General features: G+C 51.2%; 1 protein-coding gene across 1 annotated transcript in view; it reads left to right on the plus strand.

Moving 5' to 3' along the window:
- Nucleotides 1-673: 673 nt before the first annotated feature.
- The window catches only part of LOC128274892 (uncharacterized), a 42,189-nt gene continuing 25,085 nt past the window's right edge, over nucleotides 674-17,777 (plus strand). The window contains exons 1-2 of the mRNA XM_053013231.1: nucleotides 674-1,844; nucleotides 1,977-4,402. Coding sequence (XP_052869191.1) covers nucleotides 674-1,844; nucleotides 1,977-4,402 — 3,597 coding nt within the window. The remainder of the gene's footprint in view (nucleotides 1,845-1,976; nucleotides 4,403-17,777) is intronic.

The following is a 17,777-nucleotide window of genomic DNA, read 5'->3' on the forward strand; positions in this document are numbered from 1 at the left end:
TACTGTTTTTGGACGTCCTTGACGTGGATCGTCTTCAAGGCCACGTTTAAATTCAGCAACCCATCTTTTTGTTGTAATAATCGAAGGGAAAGAGTCCTTATATACTTTAACCATTCGTTCATAAGATTCTTTTGCTTTTAAACCTTCCAAAAATAAAAGTTCAATCACTGAACGATACTTCATTTTTCCATTGTAAAAAAATGCTATGAAACTTCGCTACTAAATGGGTAAGCAAAGAAAGAATTGCAGATTCAAGAAGAGGACAGATTGAAATGAAACTTCATATACGTTCATATGAAGAGTGTACCAGTATAGCAAAAAAAAAATAGACTAGTAGCAGCGCCCTCTGTTATTGATCCGCAAAACTTATTAAAAACCACAGTATAGTAATTATCTTAGGGACTGGTCAATTACTTAATTAAATTCCTAAGGCCTACGTCGTCACAAATGGCTTTCTGGCAGGAAAGGCATTACTTTTCGATCAACCCAATGTTACTCCTCGAAACTCGTCAGCAGCGTCGGTGTCTATTATAATACCTTTCTGCCTTCCTACTTTACATTTTCCTTTCCAGTACTGAACTTGGACTACAGGACTTGCCGGACGGGCGACTCGCATTCTCCATCGCGGAACAACGGGAACACGATGTAGAGCGACTGGAGGGTGGACAGCGAGATGGAAACGATCAAAAGCTTGCTGTTGCGGCAAACGTCACCCGGCTCGACGGCCAACTACGATGAGGGGGGATCGCTTTGTGGTGACCGCTTCGAGGTGGACGTCGAGAGCTTCTTCGAGGACACGACCCGTCTCGAGCCGTCGACCGTCACGGCGACGACGACGACGACGACGGAGCTGGGCGGTCGGAGGATGCAGGATGATTTCATTCACCCGAAACTATCGAAGCTGAAGCAACCGCCGGTGATTGTCGGTGTGGCGGTGAAGCGCAGCCTCCGGAAGCCGTCACCTCCGGAAGCGGCCCTGGCCGGGGCGCTGGTGGGTGGGACGTTCGAGCAGTGGCATAAGGACATATTCGGAACCCCGGTGCTGCTGCGGGGCGATGATCTGATCGGGACGGGTGTCGCGACTGAAAACGGTTACCGCGAAAGTAGTAAGGTGGCCGATGCGTCTTCCCGTGGCGACGACGACGGCGGCCCACTTACACCGGAAGCCAGGAGCGCTAGTGATAACGATTTGATCGATTTCAGCAGCGACGTGGAGGACGCCGAAGCGCGGGCCGAGTTGTGGCAGGCACCAGCATCGTCGCCTCGGCGGAAGAAGGTTACATTTCAGCTGGACGATGACGACGATGATGATGATGATGCAGAAGAGGAAGACGGTGGCGACGACGACGACGAGGAGCTGGAGGTGGTGCGTGCAATGCGAGAAGACATCGATACGTCGCGCAGGGTGCCCCGTAATGAAATATCAACAACCGAGGCTGGGCAAACAGATGACATTGTTCGGAGCTGGAGTCCCCAGCGGTTGGTGGAGCTGGACGACGAGGACCCGGACCCGGAGCGGCAGGCCAGTGAAACGGAAACGGTTCAGCGCGCATGCTCCTCTCCGTTACACACCGAGAGCGAGAGTCATCATCAGCGTCATCGAGTAGCGAAGTTGTCACATTCCGATGGTGATGGTGGTTCCGTGCGGGAAATCGACGAAACGTCACCTGAGGAGCCACCTGAGTGGGGGGCCGATGGGGGCCGGAACTGCTGGGAGCTGGTGGATGTTTGTGTTCCGGACGCATGCGCCGGAACCGAATCGATCAACGCGTGGCGAAGGGACCAGCACTACTACCAGCATCTGGAGCAGCAGCAGCACCACCACGACCATCACGGGGCCAAGCGTAGTGTCAAAGGACCACCACCGCGGCTTCGGACATCGATCGATGACGACGGCGGCGGCAGGCAGCAGTCCCTCACTGGGGGTGACATTGAGGAGGGCCCTAACGGCGGGTGGAGAATCGACGAACGCGAAGACGACGGCGATGACGACAGCGCACGACGGCCAGAGTCGGTCGAACGCAGTAGCAGCAGCAGTCTGCTGCGAGGATTAGAGTGCATCAGTAGTGCCCGGTCGACGGTCGGGCACCACCAACAACAGCACCACAACGACGGCCAGGTAGCGGTGGGGGCCACTGGTAGTCGGACGCAACCGAAACGTGACAGCGAAGAGAAGGCGACCCAAGTGTGCGCGAAGAATCCGGACCATCGACGGGCCGCTGACGGAGTGACCTCGTTGTCGTCGGACAGTGAGAGTGAAAACTACTATGGGACATGCTCGCCCCCCCCGACGGTAGTGCGGTCCAGTCCCGGATGCTGCTGCTGTCGTCCGCCACAGGACTCGGATCGGGCGCTGCTCGTTGAGGTAACGCTCAGTGCCCACCTTTGTGTCCCAACGCCCGCTGCTGGTTCGCGGGAGCTCAGGGACAGTGCCACCAACACAACCCCGGAGCATCGGCAACCGGAGGGTGGTGGCCAGGGCCAGGGTGCCAAGGACCCATCGAGCGCGGACAGTGGCATTATCCTGCTCGACGACGATGGTGACGAGTCGGGTGACGGTGCTGGCGCTGGTGTCGTGAAAGGACACACAGGCAGCTACTTCAGTGACGGTGCTGGTGGTGGTGATGAAAATCGTCCCCTTGCTGGGTGTGTGCGTGAGAACAGTGTGAGCGTACGGGAACATTCCGTCGCTGCAGCATCATCGTCGTCCTCGTTCGAGGCGAGCCAACGTTTGCAGCGTCTCGAGGAGCGCTTCCGGGGGTTTGCGTCGCGAGCGGCCGGGTTAGGCGGTGGCCGTGGTGGCTCCCTGCCCTCGTTGCTAGCGGGCGACACCAACACACGCGCAGCCACCGACGTGACGCACACCAACAGCAGCAGCGTACCGACCACAGAGACAGGTGGACACCACGCAGCAGCAGCATCATCATCAGCATCCGGTGGAGGCAAGCCCGGAAGCAGTTGGCGGCAGTTGGTGCCGTCGAGGAAAACATCCTCGCTCAACTGTTTACAGCCCGTGACTCGTGACGACAAGGAAGGCAAGGACGAGCACGAACGGAAGTGTTTTCCACTGCTGCCTAGTGGTCTGTCGGCATCGTCGCTCCTGTCACTGTCCTGTCTGGACTTCGAGCGGCGCGAAGCTCGGAAACAGCAGCAATCAACGGTCGACCGGAACGGTCGTCACGGTGTCGCCCCCTCTTCTGACGGTGGACTTTCGAAAGCCGTTTCGTTACCGTCGCTACCGTTCAGTGAGTCGTTTGACGGCCAGCAAGCGCAGCGCCACCGGCGGCCGGTAGAGGAACTGCGTTGTCTGCACGGGCAACGGACTGCCAACGACACGCCGGAAAGCAGCGGTGGTGGCAGTGGGGCCGAATCGGACGAGATCTGTACGATCTTCCCCGGGGGACAACCGCGGGTCCTCGATCCGTTGGAGTTTGTCGACGAGACGATTCTCGTGACCGACGGTGGATCAACCGACGCGGAGGACGACGACGAGCTCGAGGAGGACCTTACCTCCGATAGTGGTGTTGGTGGTGGTGGTGGTGGTGGACCCGTGAGTGAGTTTGGGCGGCTCGAGAAGCTGCTGGCCGCGGATCCGCACACGAACTGTGAGTTCGATACGCGCCACCTCCAGGACTACGAGCCGGCCGTCTATAGGATCAAGTACTGCTACGATGAGCTCGAGGAGGAGCTCGAGGAGGAGCTAGAGGAGGCTGTGCAGCGGCAGCAGCAGCTGTTGACAGGACGACGGCCTAGCGGGGCACCGTTCCCGGTGGGACCTCCACCAGCGGTACCGCCTCCGCCACCGAAGGTCAGTGTGTCAGTGAGTTCGGTGGGCCGTGAAGTAGGAATCGCAGGAGGAGGAGAAGCAGGGTCACCGGGTGCCGAACGAGTGGCCAGTGTGAGTGTGCTCCAGTGTAACCGGGCCGGGGTCGGGTCCGAAGTGGGGGAAGTAGTGGTGGATGATACGAGTGATACACCGCCTCCGACTCCACCGCCACCGCCGCCACCACCCAAGGGTCAGTCCCTGCGGAAGCGCACGGCGGAAGTGGTGGTCCGCGGTGTCGGAGTGTCCGGGGTGTGTGGTTGTGTGATCGAAGCCGTGCCCTTCTACCGATCGGAGGCAGCGGCCACCACGATGCGGGAGACGGCGGGGGGTGCGGGGACCCTGCGGGGTCTGCTGAAGAAGCCGAACCGGCCGCCGCCGGTCCGCAAGAACCGGGTCGTGTTCGACGAGACGCGCAACGAGTTCTTCGAGGCGGACTACATCATCCTGATCCGCGAGGACTGCCCGTACGACGAGGAGGACGAGGAGCCGTGCACCTGCGGTGAACACGAGCTCGTTCGAATATGTTGTGACGAAGGCTGCAACTGTGGCTACACCGACGATGGCCGCACGCCACCGGTAAGTATCTCCCGCTGGGCCGTAATTCAGTTGAACGTTAGAACCTTTTTCGAGCAACAGTTTTATGTTCCGGCCATCCGATTTGGGCTTCCGCGGGTCCGAATAGCCTCGGGGCGGGCGGGGTTTAACACATGGGGTGACAAGTCCCGAGCCTAGGACACAAATGGCGCTAGTCGTGTTGCATTCATCGCTTTTTTTGAGTTAGTACTAACCTCCAAAAGAAAGATGCTAAAATTTCATAACATTGTGAATTGTGCTATGCTAAGAGTGGCACTACTTTTGTTATTTTCAAAACAATGGATCAAACACAATTTCGCATTCGAATTTCACACTGCTTCTTGATGGGAAAACGTACCTTTCAAGCGAAGCAATGGTTTGCAAAGTGTTATAAGGACTTCAATTCATCAGAAACAACAATAAAACGTTTCTTTACCGACTTCAAGTGAAGCGGTAACACCAAAAACCATTTTAAATAATCCACAAAATCGCTTCGAATGATCGAAAAGTGAAGTTGTGTGAGTTAGCTGATATTGTAAATATATTGAAAGGACGTGTTGGATTTATATTGCATGAGCATTTGACTATGAGAAAGCTCTGTTCAAAGTTGCTGCCGCGTTTGCTCACTGTAGACCAAAACCAAGAAGGCGAAGATCGTTGAACGTTACAAATCGGATTTTTTGCGTCGATATGTATGTGATATGATATGTGTAACTGGTGAACCTCGTCCAAAGTGCCCGAAAGCACAACAATCGGCTGGGAAGGTTATGGCCTTGGTATTTTGGAATGTGCGTGGTGTAATATTCATCGACTATCTTGAGAAGGGAAATCAACATCAACATTGAATATTATAGTGTGATTATTGGAGAGTTTGAAGGCTAAAACAATGGTAAATCTACATGAATTGAATTTCGAATTGTTCCCAAATCCACCGTGCTCGCAAGATTTGCCTTGGCTGTTCGCAGATACCAAGAAATGCTCACCGGTAAGAAATTTGGCTCGAATGAAGAGCTTATCGCTGAAACTGGGGCCTGTTTTGAAGCAAAAAAGGTAAATCGTTCTACAAAAGAGGATATTGAAATGTTGGAGCGCCACAGAAATGATTGTGTGTGGCTCTTGATGGAGATTACGTCGATAAGTCAGGCCAATTTTGAACAGAAACGCGTTTTCTTTTTTTTGCTCGGGACTTTTCAGCCCATGGGCCAACATCAAGTTCTTTCCAGAACCGTCCTCAAACACGGAACAGAGCAACGGAACGAACTAAGAAATGGGGCATCTCTCCAACAAGCTCCTCAAGAAAGGAAGCAGATCTTGCACAGTTGGGTCCAGCACGGTCTTAATTAACGGCCGTGGTAGGTATGAAGTTGGTGGCCTTCCTCAGGAGCTCCTGTCTTTTCAGTTACCTAAAACACTGCGCGGTAATGGGCGTTGTTTCACTGACTCTTTGTGGCGTAACAGAGAGAGAGAGCCCATCCCAGGAGTCTTCCCAGGGCCGCTTGCCACCTGTTGGGGGAAGAGACCAGAACCGTTGGGATGCACTTTTCCAGATCCATCCATTGTATTGTGAGGCACACCCAACAGCGTGACCTTGCTGCTCGTGACCTCGTTTCGGTAGCGCCCGAACCCATTCCTCCGTTTTTTTTTTTCGGGCAGCGAACGCAGCGTTCCCAAAACCCCCAAGGACCTTTCATCAAATCTGCCGTTGTTTGGTCGAACCCGGGGAATCCGGGGAAAACGATGGCAGCCGAAGGAAGGCCGCCTGCGCACCATCCACCATCCCAAGGACTGCCTGTCGGTCATCGGCTTTAGGTCGAAAATTGGAGCCCTCCTTGGTGACGACTCGTGACGGACGCGCTGCTCTGCAAATATCTTAAAAACTACAACTTCGATCTCCGATTGCAATCTCCGGGTAATGCTGCGAAACGTCCGATTTGCCTCTCGCGGTGTTGCTCGAGCCAACTCGAGCTCAAGGGTGTACGCCACAGCGCGACGACGAAGGGTGATGATGATAAGGACGATTGTCATAAGGACGAGCGTGCCTGCCAAGAGTTTTCCGACGCTCCGACAAGACGGTGGCTGCACGAGTCACAAAGGAGTTCCCACCTTCACTGCTGCAGCAAGCCGGATCGGATTGGGGTCATTGATATTTGTTCCCACGATACACTTTTTTTCCGTTGGGTCACCGTAAGAGGCAGCCAACGACAAAGATGCTGAGATCCAGCGATAAGACGATAACAGGACGGAGTAAACGGCGAGCCCTTTGTTGAGACCGGAGCTTTTCAAAAGCGGAAAGGTCTGTAGTTTGCACCAGCACCCAGCGGGGAGAAGCTCTCAGACTCAGGCAGAAAGGAACAAGTTTTCGGGTACGGTAGGTAATGGTTTGCTGTCCCGGACCAAGATAAACAAACTCGGAGATGGTTGAAATGGTGTCCGAACGATCAGAATTCTGCAATGTAAGATTCAAGTATTAGGACTTTAAATTAATTCATGCGGTTTTTATTCGACAATTGTGGCCTGACTACAACAAAACATATGACTACTTTGATGAACGTTTTATCGGTCGTTAGCTACTCCCATCTTCCAGGTAGTTCCGGGATTCAGTCTTGATAGAACTCCTCATCTTTAGACGCGATTCAATCAGAGATCCATTTTTCAACATTTCAACAAATTCATAACATGTGGGGTAAGAGTTCCCTTCCGACGTTTTTGAGAAAGGTTTTGACCGGTTTTGCGATGTGTGGTCGATGAGCGTTGTCATGTTGGAGAATCAGTTTATCAGTCAGTCTTTTATCCGATTCAATCAGTTTTATCGGTTTATCCCAAAAATCAGAAAAATCAGTCTTTTCCCATTCCATTTTGGTCGTTTTATGGCCAAAGCTTGCTTCAAACCCATTAATTATTGTCGATAGCGTTGTCAATCAATAATTTTATTAGGTTTTAAAAGCTCAAAGCAAAGGTCAATTTTTAAAAGTTGTTTACTGGTCTTTAAGGCTTAAAACTACGTTAAACAGCTCTCTTGGGCACGCGATGACAAACTGAGCTCCGCAACTTGACACTATAGATGCTCTTGCATACATACTGTATGAGAAATGTCATTCCGATCGATAAATGCTCAAAACGACTTATTTACTCATGTTATTAGTATTGATTTCACATTAAATTATTTGTTCAGTTAATGTTTGCAACGGTTTCAAAATGTTTGTATTGCGCATCAAACGTAAAAATTTCACGATTGGAATAATGCGGCCCGCCCCGTGTGACTTTGCACGAGAAAGAGTTTATAGTGTCGAGTTTGAGAGTTGAGTGTGCATTAAATTCGCACTAACCGGCCGGTGTTAATCAAACAGTATCTTCTCACGTCTTTCGGGCAACCCATTCTATGTTATTTCAAATTTATGTAACCAATGCAGCACCGGGCGCCATTTGTTGTGGCACAAAGAGCCGATTTTGCATTACTCGCTTGCCCTAATTGATGGAATGTGGCGCAGCAAATTTTACAACCCGAGTCCCCGAGATGGCATTCGTGCTCTTTGTTTAACGAGATCATAAAACGGCGGCGCTTTATGTGTGCGAAGATTAATGTGCTTCGATTGTTTCGAACCGCTCCAGACACCAGGTCGTCGTGTCGTTGGGTTGGGCCTTTGCTGGGGATAGTGCCACCGCACGGGCCAGCAAAATGCTACTCTTAATTATATTGACCCCTGTTCTGCAAATGGGAGGCGGTCGACATCGGTCGACGGACCGCTAATAGGTGACCGCCGTCGCCAAGGAGACTCGGACCCCACTCGGGCCCCTTCCGAATTCCGGCGATGGAGACGCATGGTACCTCGAACTCGAGCGATGGTTTATATTCGGTGCGTTCCAGCCAAATCCAATAAATCAACCACTTCACCACGTGACGGGGACACGGTACTCAGGCAATGGCCCTGACCGGCACCGGCGGCCGGTGCGTAGGTAAAGGTTACTTGCCATTTGCATGAAACATAACGCCAGCGAACATAACGACGCACTTTTATGCGTTCGGCCGGTGAATTTCGAGGCGGGCTTCCGGGGAAACCATCGTCGTCGTCGTCGTCGTCATCGATCTAACGATGTTTGATGCGCTGTTGGCGACGGTGGTCACATGTGTTGTTTGCCATTAACTTTTGTGGCCCGGTGTCGGCTTCGGTTAAGCCAGGCGGGTTGGTGCAGAGTGGCGCAATGTTCGAGAATAAATCTAATTACCCGTGCGGCCGGTCACCGGCTGGTTGGCTGGCTAGTCGACCCATCCCGATTAAGAAGCAAGATTTGCGGCCCGGTTCGGTTCTGCCCGGTCGGTCCGGCCGGAGAAAGTCCTTTCAACGCCCGTCGGAGACGCAGTAAGACGCAGTTTAGGCCGCGCTGTGGCAAATTGAAATGGGCCTTGTTTATTGAATCCTGACCACTTTGCCCGGGCCATGGCCATGGTGACGGTGGTGTTCGATCGTAAAAACACTGCCTCCCGCACACACTCACACACACGCACACACATACAGCCCCCTCACAAGCTCCGCTTGGATCGCCCTAGGGCCCGTCCCAGACACGATGGAGCCGCCTGGTGCTCGATGGCTATCTGTGTTTCCTTTTTTCGTATGGACCGCTTTGGACAAGGATTCTGTTTTGGAACATCACTCGGGAACTCATGGGGGGGTGGGGGAGGCTTTCAGTGTCCCTGGGAGCGAGGTCCGCAATATATCGTGCGAACGACGACGACGGTTTGTGGTGAAATCGTTTTGCGATCCGACAACCGACGGAGTGTTTTCGAGAGGTCCTCTCCCTCGTTCTCGCTCTCCCTCTCTCTCAGTCGCTCCACAGAAAAGGATTGACGGCCCACCCCGGAAAGGGTGCGATTCAGATCTCGACGAAATCGGATTTCGTCGACGGCGTGGTGGGCCCGCGCCCTTTGAGGTACCACCCCATCGGGAGGCCCATTTTCCCTCGGGAGTGTCGTCGTCGTCGTTGTGTCGTGTTTACGGTTCACAGCGCTAAGATGCGAGCGAGAGGACGCTTTTTTCTGGCGGCGACCGAGCACCTCCCTTCCGCGTCCGTATCTCCATAATGGCTAGTCGCTCCGTCAGCATAATTTGTCGTTTCGCAAGTTTTCGTCGCCGTCGTCGTCAAGCTGGTGGTGCTTGCGCCAAGAAAATTTATCTCCTGGTCCCACCGCAAACGGGAAGCATAAAACTGCTTATTGCCGGTTCTCCGTTCCTGGTCCGTCCGCCTGGTCCTTATGTTCGCGCGCGCGTCCCGTGCCAACTCTAATCCAAAAGCAGACCCATCGATGGGTTTGACACGGGGTTTTTGTTGGCCCGGGGAAGCGAATCAATATGCCCGCTTTTTTGCCCGGGCGTCCTTTTTTTGCAATCTGTTTTCCGTATTTCCGTTCGCGCCCGTATGCTCGGCCCGTTCTCGCTTTTCGTACACCAACAAACCCGAATCGATCGATTCGGTCACGTGCACGATACGGAGAGAAGGTGCGCTCGACGAACGACCGGACCCGGAGTTGGAGCCAGGCTCTGGGTTGGCCCTCCCACCACCAACAGGACTGGACTCGGTGGTTCACTGGCCTCGGGTCCGGGTGCAATGTCATCTGGAAAATGCAGTCTCCAGCCAGCGGACGGCGCACAAGTTGGCAGCCGCCGCCGAAACCGGATGCTCTCTGTTTACGATAATTCGAGAACAGCTTTCGGTGGCAGCGCCGGGCCACCAAACAGCGCAGGTGACAGGGGAGTAAATTCGCCATTTCCCGGGAGGTCCCTGTTTCTTTTTTCGTTCGTCCAGTTTTTGGGTGTTTTCCATTTACAATCAGCGCGGAGAGCGTTGGTATGAACAGGACGATGAACGATGTGAGTGAACTGGAGTTCGGAATTGAATTGCGACGGTTTTTTTTTTCTCTCGCGAGGACATAAAGGACTTTAACATTTTATTAATTTACAATCGAAACGTTAAATTAGTTTCTCAGAGAGGCGACGGTTTTGTGGTTTTCGTCGGATGAATGCCGGGTTACATTGGTTCAAATGGGTTTCGCATAATGGAAGTTGTAGCAAACATGGCGGCTAATCCTGTGCCATAAATCAGAGCACTCGCAAATGTACACACCTTTCACCTGTTGTCCTCGGCTTTGATACACACAGTCGGAATAATAATTACACATCAACGAGCGCACCCGGAACGAGGTTCGCGGAACCTCGCCTCGGTTCATTTTAAATTGAAACCAGCTTCCAGGAGGGAGCCAAGGCTGTCCTGACTGGAGCTTTCCGCGACCGGCCGTCGGCGTCGGTCGTCAGCAGCTTCAGCTGTCGCTCGGCGAAAGTTCGCCATCCGTTCTCGGTTCAGTTCTTGGAAGGCATGCGTCTTCTTGCTGGTGTGTGCCTCGCGGACGAAAACGGGCAACATAATTGATCCGTTCGCAATTAACATTGCTTGCGGGCAGGCCGCGAAAGGTTGGATGGGTCGAAATGGAAGTTGTTTGGTAAACAGAGAGCGGGAAAACTGTACACCAAAGCCAGCTCCAGATGGCTGGAGCAAATTTGCATCTTAAATTAGATGGCAATATGGCGGCGCTTGCTGCTGTTGGTCGATGAAGTGATAACTATTCCGTCCGGTTGTTTGGGGCGTAATTAGTATTCCTGCGATCGGTCTGATTTTTAATGGCATTCATGCTGAACTAACAACCTTTGGTTGGGTGTTGAAGACAATCAAATGCAAATTGAAAAGGACGCAGTAAAAGTAATGTAATGGCTACTTATCCACAACCGGTGTCAACTCCGCCGCTAGGAGTAAAGATAGTACGTTAAATAGTAACATAAATAAATCATTTTTCAATTCAAATTCGAGCTAAGGTCAAAATCTGTCTCAATTGCACACTCACCTACGGCTTTCACAAAATATTCCCGTTTTCGGAGCGAAATTGACGTCTCTATTAATTGAAGTAGGCTGTGACCTTGTGGTGAGTTGATGCAAATGAGATGCGATAGCTTTGGCGTGAGAATGCCCTCACTCTCACTATGCACAATTTGGATGAATTTTCGATACTTTTCAATTCGAATCTATTTCTTTTTGGAACTCAGTTGTAAAATGTCACAAACTTCAAATATTGTTTTTAAATTTGGTGAAGTTAATGTTTTGTTCGTGATCCGCCTTAGTACTTGGGCGTTATCTCGAGAGTCCAGAGATGTGCACCGCCACCTCTGCGCGAAAGGTTATTATTATGGGGTCGTTTTAGTAATTTCCATAATGGCGAACAAATTAGCGTGACACGGTTGTATCACATTTCCGGCTGCTCGTGGTATTCGTTTGCCGAAAGCCACAGCGCACAGCGCACAGCATCGTGGAGTCTTTCAAGTACCTCGCCGTGTCGGCCCCGTAATCCGTTCTCAGGGTTTGCTCCCCGAGGGAGTGCTTCGTGTGGTTTTTCGTGGTACTTCGTTCTTCGTGTCGCAGACCCCTCTCCAACTCTGTGGTGGAAACCGAGACCCTGGTGGCAGCGAAAGTACTGGAGTGTCTCAAATTGTCGCTATCATAATGTTTGCGAGGCGCTAAAACCTGTCCCCGCATACACGAGGCGTTGCCACGTGGCGTGTATAGGTGTAGAGCGCACATACAACATATTCTCTTTCGTGAGCTTACCAAAAGCCACCGCGTTGGCTGCTAAGGAGCGCTCGGGGGTTATGCAGCATCCGTGTGCCTCGGCGATTGTCTCTTATACGGCCCGACGTTAGGGAATCGGACATAAAAAAGGCACCCGCTCGGCGGCAATGACACACTCGAAGATCATGCTGGACGCCATCGTTGGTGAAATTAAAGATCCGCTTCCTGTCGTTTCCTGGTTCGACCAGGCTGACCATAATAAAAAAGTACCCGATGGTGTTGGTGGTTGGTGATGCTATTGCCGGAGGCTTAACTGGGTCACACGGCAGGACTCGGTCGTAACTGCAGCGAAGCTGGTCACCATCTGGCGGTGGGAAGGCAGCAATAAAACTGCAGACAGGGGCGCTACGTGAGTTCCTTGTGCGCTACGCAGCAACCTTGCGGCTTCGTTCTGTGGTGGACGGTCATTTCAACGTTAACCGTCCGGGTAAAGAGAATTTCACTTTGCACGTGACTGTCGTGACAAAAGCGTCCCGGAAATGAGTAGGATGGTTGGCAGGACGAAGATGAGCGATAAAAACTGATAAATTCGAGCACAAAAACTCGACGAACCGAACTGAGAGAGAATGAAAATTTCAATTATAATTAAGTTTAAGTTCCCGTAAGCCGTTTGGGTGCAGTTTCAAGTTTCAAGGGCATTTAAGATCCGTTCGTTTAAAGAGAACGAAACTTTGACCGCCCCTTGTTGGATATACTTTCAAAGAAAAGAAACTCGAAAGAGTTAAGGATTATGAAAATTTCCAAAAGGATATCCTTCAATCTTTAAGCAGACACTTTCATAAAATGTATGCAAATTGCAAAACAAAAAAAACACAGGAACTAGCGCACGAGAATTGAACGACCACAACGACCCATCCATCGGACCGGACCCGGGGCCGTTTGTTTGTGGAACAGTTGGACCAAACTCGCTCACCAATGTATACTTTGGAAAGGTCCAGTTTGTTGGTTTATGGACCCAAAACTCCAACTAACCCCAAAGCGGATTGGTTTCGGGGATTCGTTCGTTCGGCTCGGCCCCGGGTTTTGTCCGCTTGATTGGCAGGGCAGACTGCCAGGGAGAGGGATGCGGTATTTCTCCTTTCCGCAAGATCGTTATGAGGGTCAACTTGGTGCGCCCTAATGAAGGCATTATTAAATTGACTATCAACTTTAATGTGAAACATTGGAAATTAGAAGAAACCGAAGAGAGTTTACGGGGCTCAATATGGAAAGGTTTTCGTAGTCGACGCGTACTTTGGTGTTGGTTTACAGATTTAAACACCCGACACTCCAGTCTTCGGTAAAACTCCGCTACAAAATGCCAGATAAATTAAAATAAACTGACTTCACCCCAGAATATCTACCCCATCTAATGCACGAAACGATGAAGCAAAATTTAATAAAGCCAAATACGGCAAATACGATTTTATGAGCTCCCTCGGGGCCGACTAAAGATTGATCCCACGTGAACCCATTACCACGGAACGCCGAGAAGCTTCTCTTGCATCGAAAAGCATTCCTCATAGGCGGCGGAGGCGAAGCGGACTATTTGGCCACGGCCGAACCTGGCCGGCAGATCTGATCCAGGCATTAACCGTAAATAGGTTAATGAGCGGACCTTCGGACCGGTGGCCCTTCCAAACCGGGCCACGGGCTCTCCGGGTTCGTTGCTCCCTCGGGAGGACATCCGGTTCTGTGGGCCGCTATTTTGCACGACGATGCACCGGCGACGACGGAACCGGAACCGGGGTTCTGCGGTAATTTGGTGGCAGTAACTCTTCGCCGCCGTACACACGAGGGCCTGCAGAGTCTGTGCCCCTCGGGGACGGGTTAATGTGCGATAACGACGAGCAGATGGAATTATGGGCTTTGGCCCTAAACCTCGGTGCTTCAGGAGAGGCCGGTATCGTCGTCCCATCAAAGGAGGTAACAAACTGGGATGCACTTAGGGTGTGCATCAATTTGAAACCAGTTTTTCCATTAAAAATTAAATTAAATGAAACGATTTTTGCTTCTCAATTTTTTCAAGTTTCCAGAGAAGGTACTTCTATTTTAGTTGTGGCGGTGGTTGACTTGCATCCTGACCCGAATGAATTATACCCCGAAACAATGGCCGCCCTTTTTGGCCCGCGGGCCAACAAGGCTTACCGACCGTAACAGTAAATGGAGGTCGGCAGCACGGTTAAATAGTAAAAGGGCCACCTCTTCTGCTTTGCGACCCCATTGGCGCACTGAGAGCTGGCACTAACTGTGTACAGTGACCGACCAGAAGGGATCGGCTGTCTAACTCCACACGAGGACGAGAAGTACAATGGGACCCCTCTGGTCCCTTACAGACTCTCTCGCTGTGCACTTCCTCCCTGCCAGAATGCGATGAGCGATGGTTCAGGGTGCTATTTTTAACAATCGCGGCTGGTGACCGCAGGTGAAAATGGATCTGACTTTCCCGGCTGTCACCGCTGTTGTCGCGTGTCGTGACCATTTTCTGTGTCTCAAACCGCTTGGATTGTTGGGGATATTTTTGGGGGCCAGCAAAGTGTTACACGCGAACCTGGAATTGGCGTTCGTAGCAAGACAGACGGACGGGCCTTTGTCCCCAATGTTGGCCTCTGCAAGGCGCTCGCTATGGTTTGATCTCGATGATTTATTTTTCACAATTTATTACGAATGTTCTCGGGATCTCTTGGGATTTCCCATCATATGCCGCGTGCCACGTAGTCTTCTTGTAGAGAGTCTTGAAAAACACAGAATCAAATACTGACTCCTTCAGAACATAAGAATGCGTGTTGTTGTGGCACCCGTCTTAGGGCCTGAAGATTGATTCTGGGTCGTTTCAATTTCACCACTCGTTAAATCGTAATGAAAATCGTTCAAGAAAACATGACTAGCGGTGATGGTGCTTGCGGTTTATTGGATTGCATCGAGCCCCGATCCAGGGCAGGCAACGGAATATTCTTTTGGCCAGCCGTCGGTGGACAGCTTAGCAGCCATTTATATCGCCCACACTAATCGTCTGAGCCGTCGGTCTCGGTCACTCGGCGCCTAGTGACGAATAGCGCCCGTTAAATATATTATAACGATTATCTAAGTTTCTTCGAAGCTGCTGCCGGCGATTTCGGGGATTTGGTGATTAAGCTTCTCGCGCGATCGACCTCGAACGGAGCGCTCCGGGGACCGGGGCGCTAATGTTTAGCAATAGCAATCTCAAGGAGGTGCCGGTGAATTTTCACAAGAACACTTCGATACGACTTTCTGAGCCATTTCGAGACCGAACCTTAGGCCGTACCGTGCCGCTTTGCCCTAGTTGATGGATGGAGTTTCAAGTTTCTGCTGGCCAGTCTGCTGCTGCTTCGGAAAGCACAACAGGTTTCAACTTCAAACCACCCTCTGGCTGGGCCCTCGAAATGTCGATAGGTTGCCAATAGGTAATCCCCTCTTTTCCGCCAGTCGGAACTCTCGAAGGGCTGCTACTCAAGATCTTGTTTAATAACCAGATTGATTTACCACCGTCAAGTACCGGCACCATTTTATCGGCTGAAGTATGTTTTCTCGACTAAAGTTTGAATGTTTATCGGCCCTCTACCCTACCTGAAATCCGGCTCGGCGGCTCAAGAGGTGACAGTCTTGAATTTGAAACAAGATTAAGTGTACGCCAGCCAGGTACGACTTCATTAGCTGCGACGCAGTTCCTGGAAAGGCGGTTCTCCTGTCTCGGAGGTTCATTTCGCTGGCCTATGTTTTGGTCAAGCGATCAAAGTTGCGCAGTTCCTGTGACCGAGTTTTTCCGCGAAATACTAGATTGAAATCTCGGTTCCTATTAATGCCCTTGACATTGCTGTCATAGGTCAAAGACACCTTGAACCATCATCCCTGCGGTGTGCTGGGTGTGACATGTTGTACATCAAGGAGCTTTGTCGACGGGGTTTTCCTCCGAAATCCGGGCCTTTTTGCTGGCAATATGGGAACATGTACGGCCAAGAGAGCTTGCCCAGCGTAACGCTGCTTCCGCCGGAAGGAGCGCCCAAGATGATGCCGTGTATTCGTTCCGATGAATTTTCGTCCTACCCCTGGTTTTGGATTCGGCGAATCCGGACTCTGGCCGTCGTAGGTTTTTTTTCGACAACATGAAAGATATCCTATTTTCGCTTTAACAAAAGGAACTCGTCGGAAGCAGCGAGCCGGTTTGGGGTGCTTTTTCTTCTGAACTTCCGAAAATCATGTTACCTGCGTTGGGCTTCGGTTTGGTGTTTTCTGTGAAAAATGGGATAAACTCGATATCTAGATCTTATACCAGTTTTGAATCACCCTGTGCCCTCGGTTGCCGGCTGTCATCGGAAACAGGGTGTCGATTCATAAGCAAGCAACTAACGACCGAAAAATCGAGATATTAAATAAACAAATGTTTTTATTAAATATTGATCGAACGAACATGGAATGTAATATTTGCTGTCGGCCCATCGCCCGGTGTCCGGGGGGGGGGGGACTTGAAAGGGTTCACGATTAACCCGAGGACCTTCCAATCCAATTGACCTCTCCCTAGGGCCCCAGCCAGCGTTGACGGTTATGAAAAGATTTCCATTGACAAAGGTCGCCGGAAGGATTTCCGTGTCCACGGGCGGCCGGCCGGCACAGGCAAGACATGACAGGAAGTCCTGGCAGATATTTAATCCTGCTTGACAAGCAAAAACTCCGATTATGCTCCGTTTCATGGCATTTCGATACACACGCCTATAGGCTTCCCGCGGCCACTAGCCCAGTGAACATCGGCCCCCAACGGGGACCTTGCGAAGATAATATTTGAATCGAATGTGGTTCTGTTCTGAGGCTACGGCTTCGCTTTGGGAAGTGTTGAGCAGACAGTCATCACTTAATCTCGGTTGTCTTTCGGGAAAAAGGGCCCACAAGGAGTTGGTACTTTAAGTTATTTTGGTTTAGTTCGGAAAATTTTGTGTGTTTAGCGTTCTCTAAAAAGTTCTTTCAGGGTCAGGCTTTTGGAGTTGTTGAATATTGATTTGTTATAAGAGACTGTTTTGTTAATCAAATCAATTTGGAATTCTAAAGATTCTATTCCAATAGTGATCCTATTTTATTTCAGCAGGATTCAATATGATAAAGGATTTTATTACAGAATCCATTACGGGCCATTGTTACATGTTGGGTCCTGTAAATTGAGCACTTCAGGGCTTTGCCGAAGCGATACCTCGTAATATGTGTTACCTGCCGCTTTCTATCACAAATCCACGGTTGGAATGGCATAATTTATCAAGACACCCGTGGGTCGTTTGGGCGTCTCGGTCTCTTATCGGCCGCCACCGTTACACGCACCGACACCGATGAAAATTAATATCCTGCGCCAAACGAGCATCGCGTGGCTTCGATCTATCCGCCCGAAAGCTTCACAAACGGCCGGCTTTGTCGAAATCGAACTGAACCACGCCGGTGTGCGCCGATGCTGGGATGTTCGAAACAGTTGTCGAGCAAATTGGGCTCCTTTATATCCTCACCATTAGCAGCCTACACGCAGCGCCAGCGGAGGCTCCACTCGAATCGGTTCCGTTTCGATGATAATTAATCTCGAACCGCTCGCTTCCTTCGCGAATCCAATTGATTTTCGGTTCTCACGAAATTGGTTCACCGGTCTAACATCATCCACGCGTTCCGCGCACCACCGTCGCACCACCACATTCATCCGGAAGGAGATGTTTCATTTCCTCTTCATCGAGAAAGAAAT

Source organism: Anopheles cruzii, chromosome 3 (assembly GCF_943734635.1).
Source record: "Anopheles cruzii chromosome 3, idAnoCruzAS_RS32_06, whole genome shotgun sequence".
Taxonomy (NCBI): Eukaryota; Metazoa; Arthropoda; class Insecta; order Diptera; family Culicidae; genus Anopheles; species Anopheles cruzii.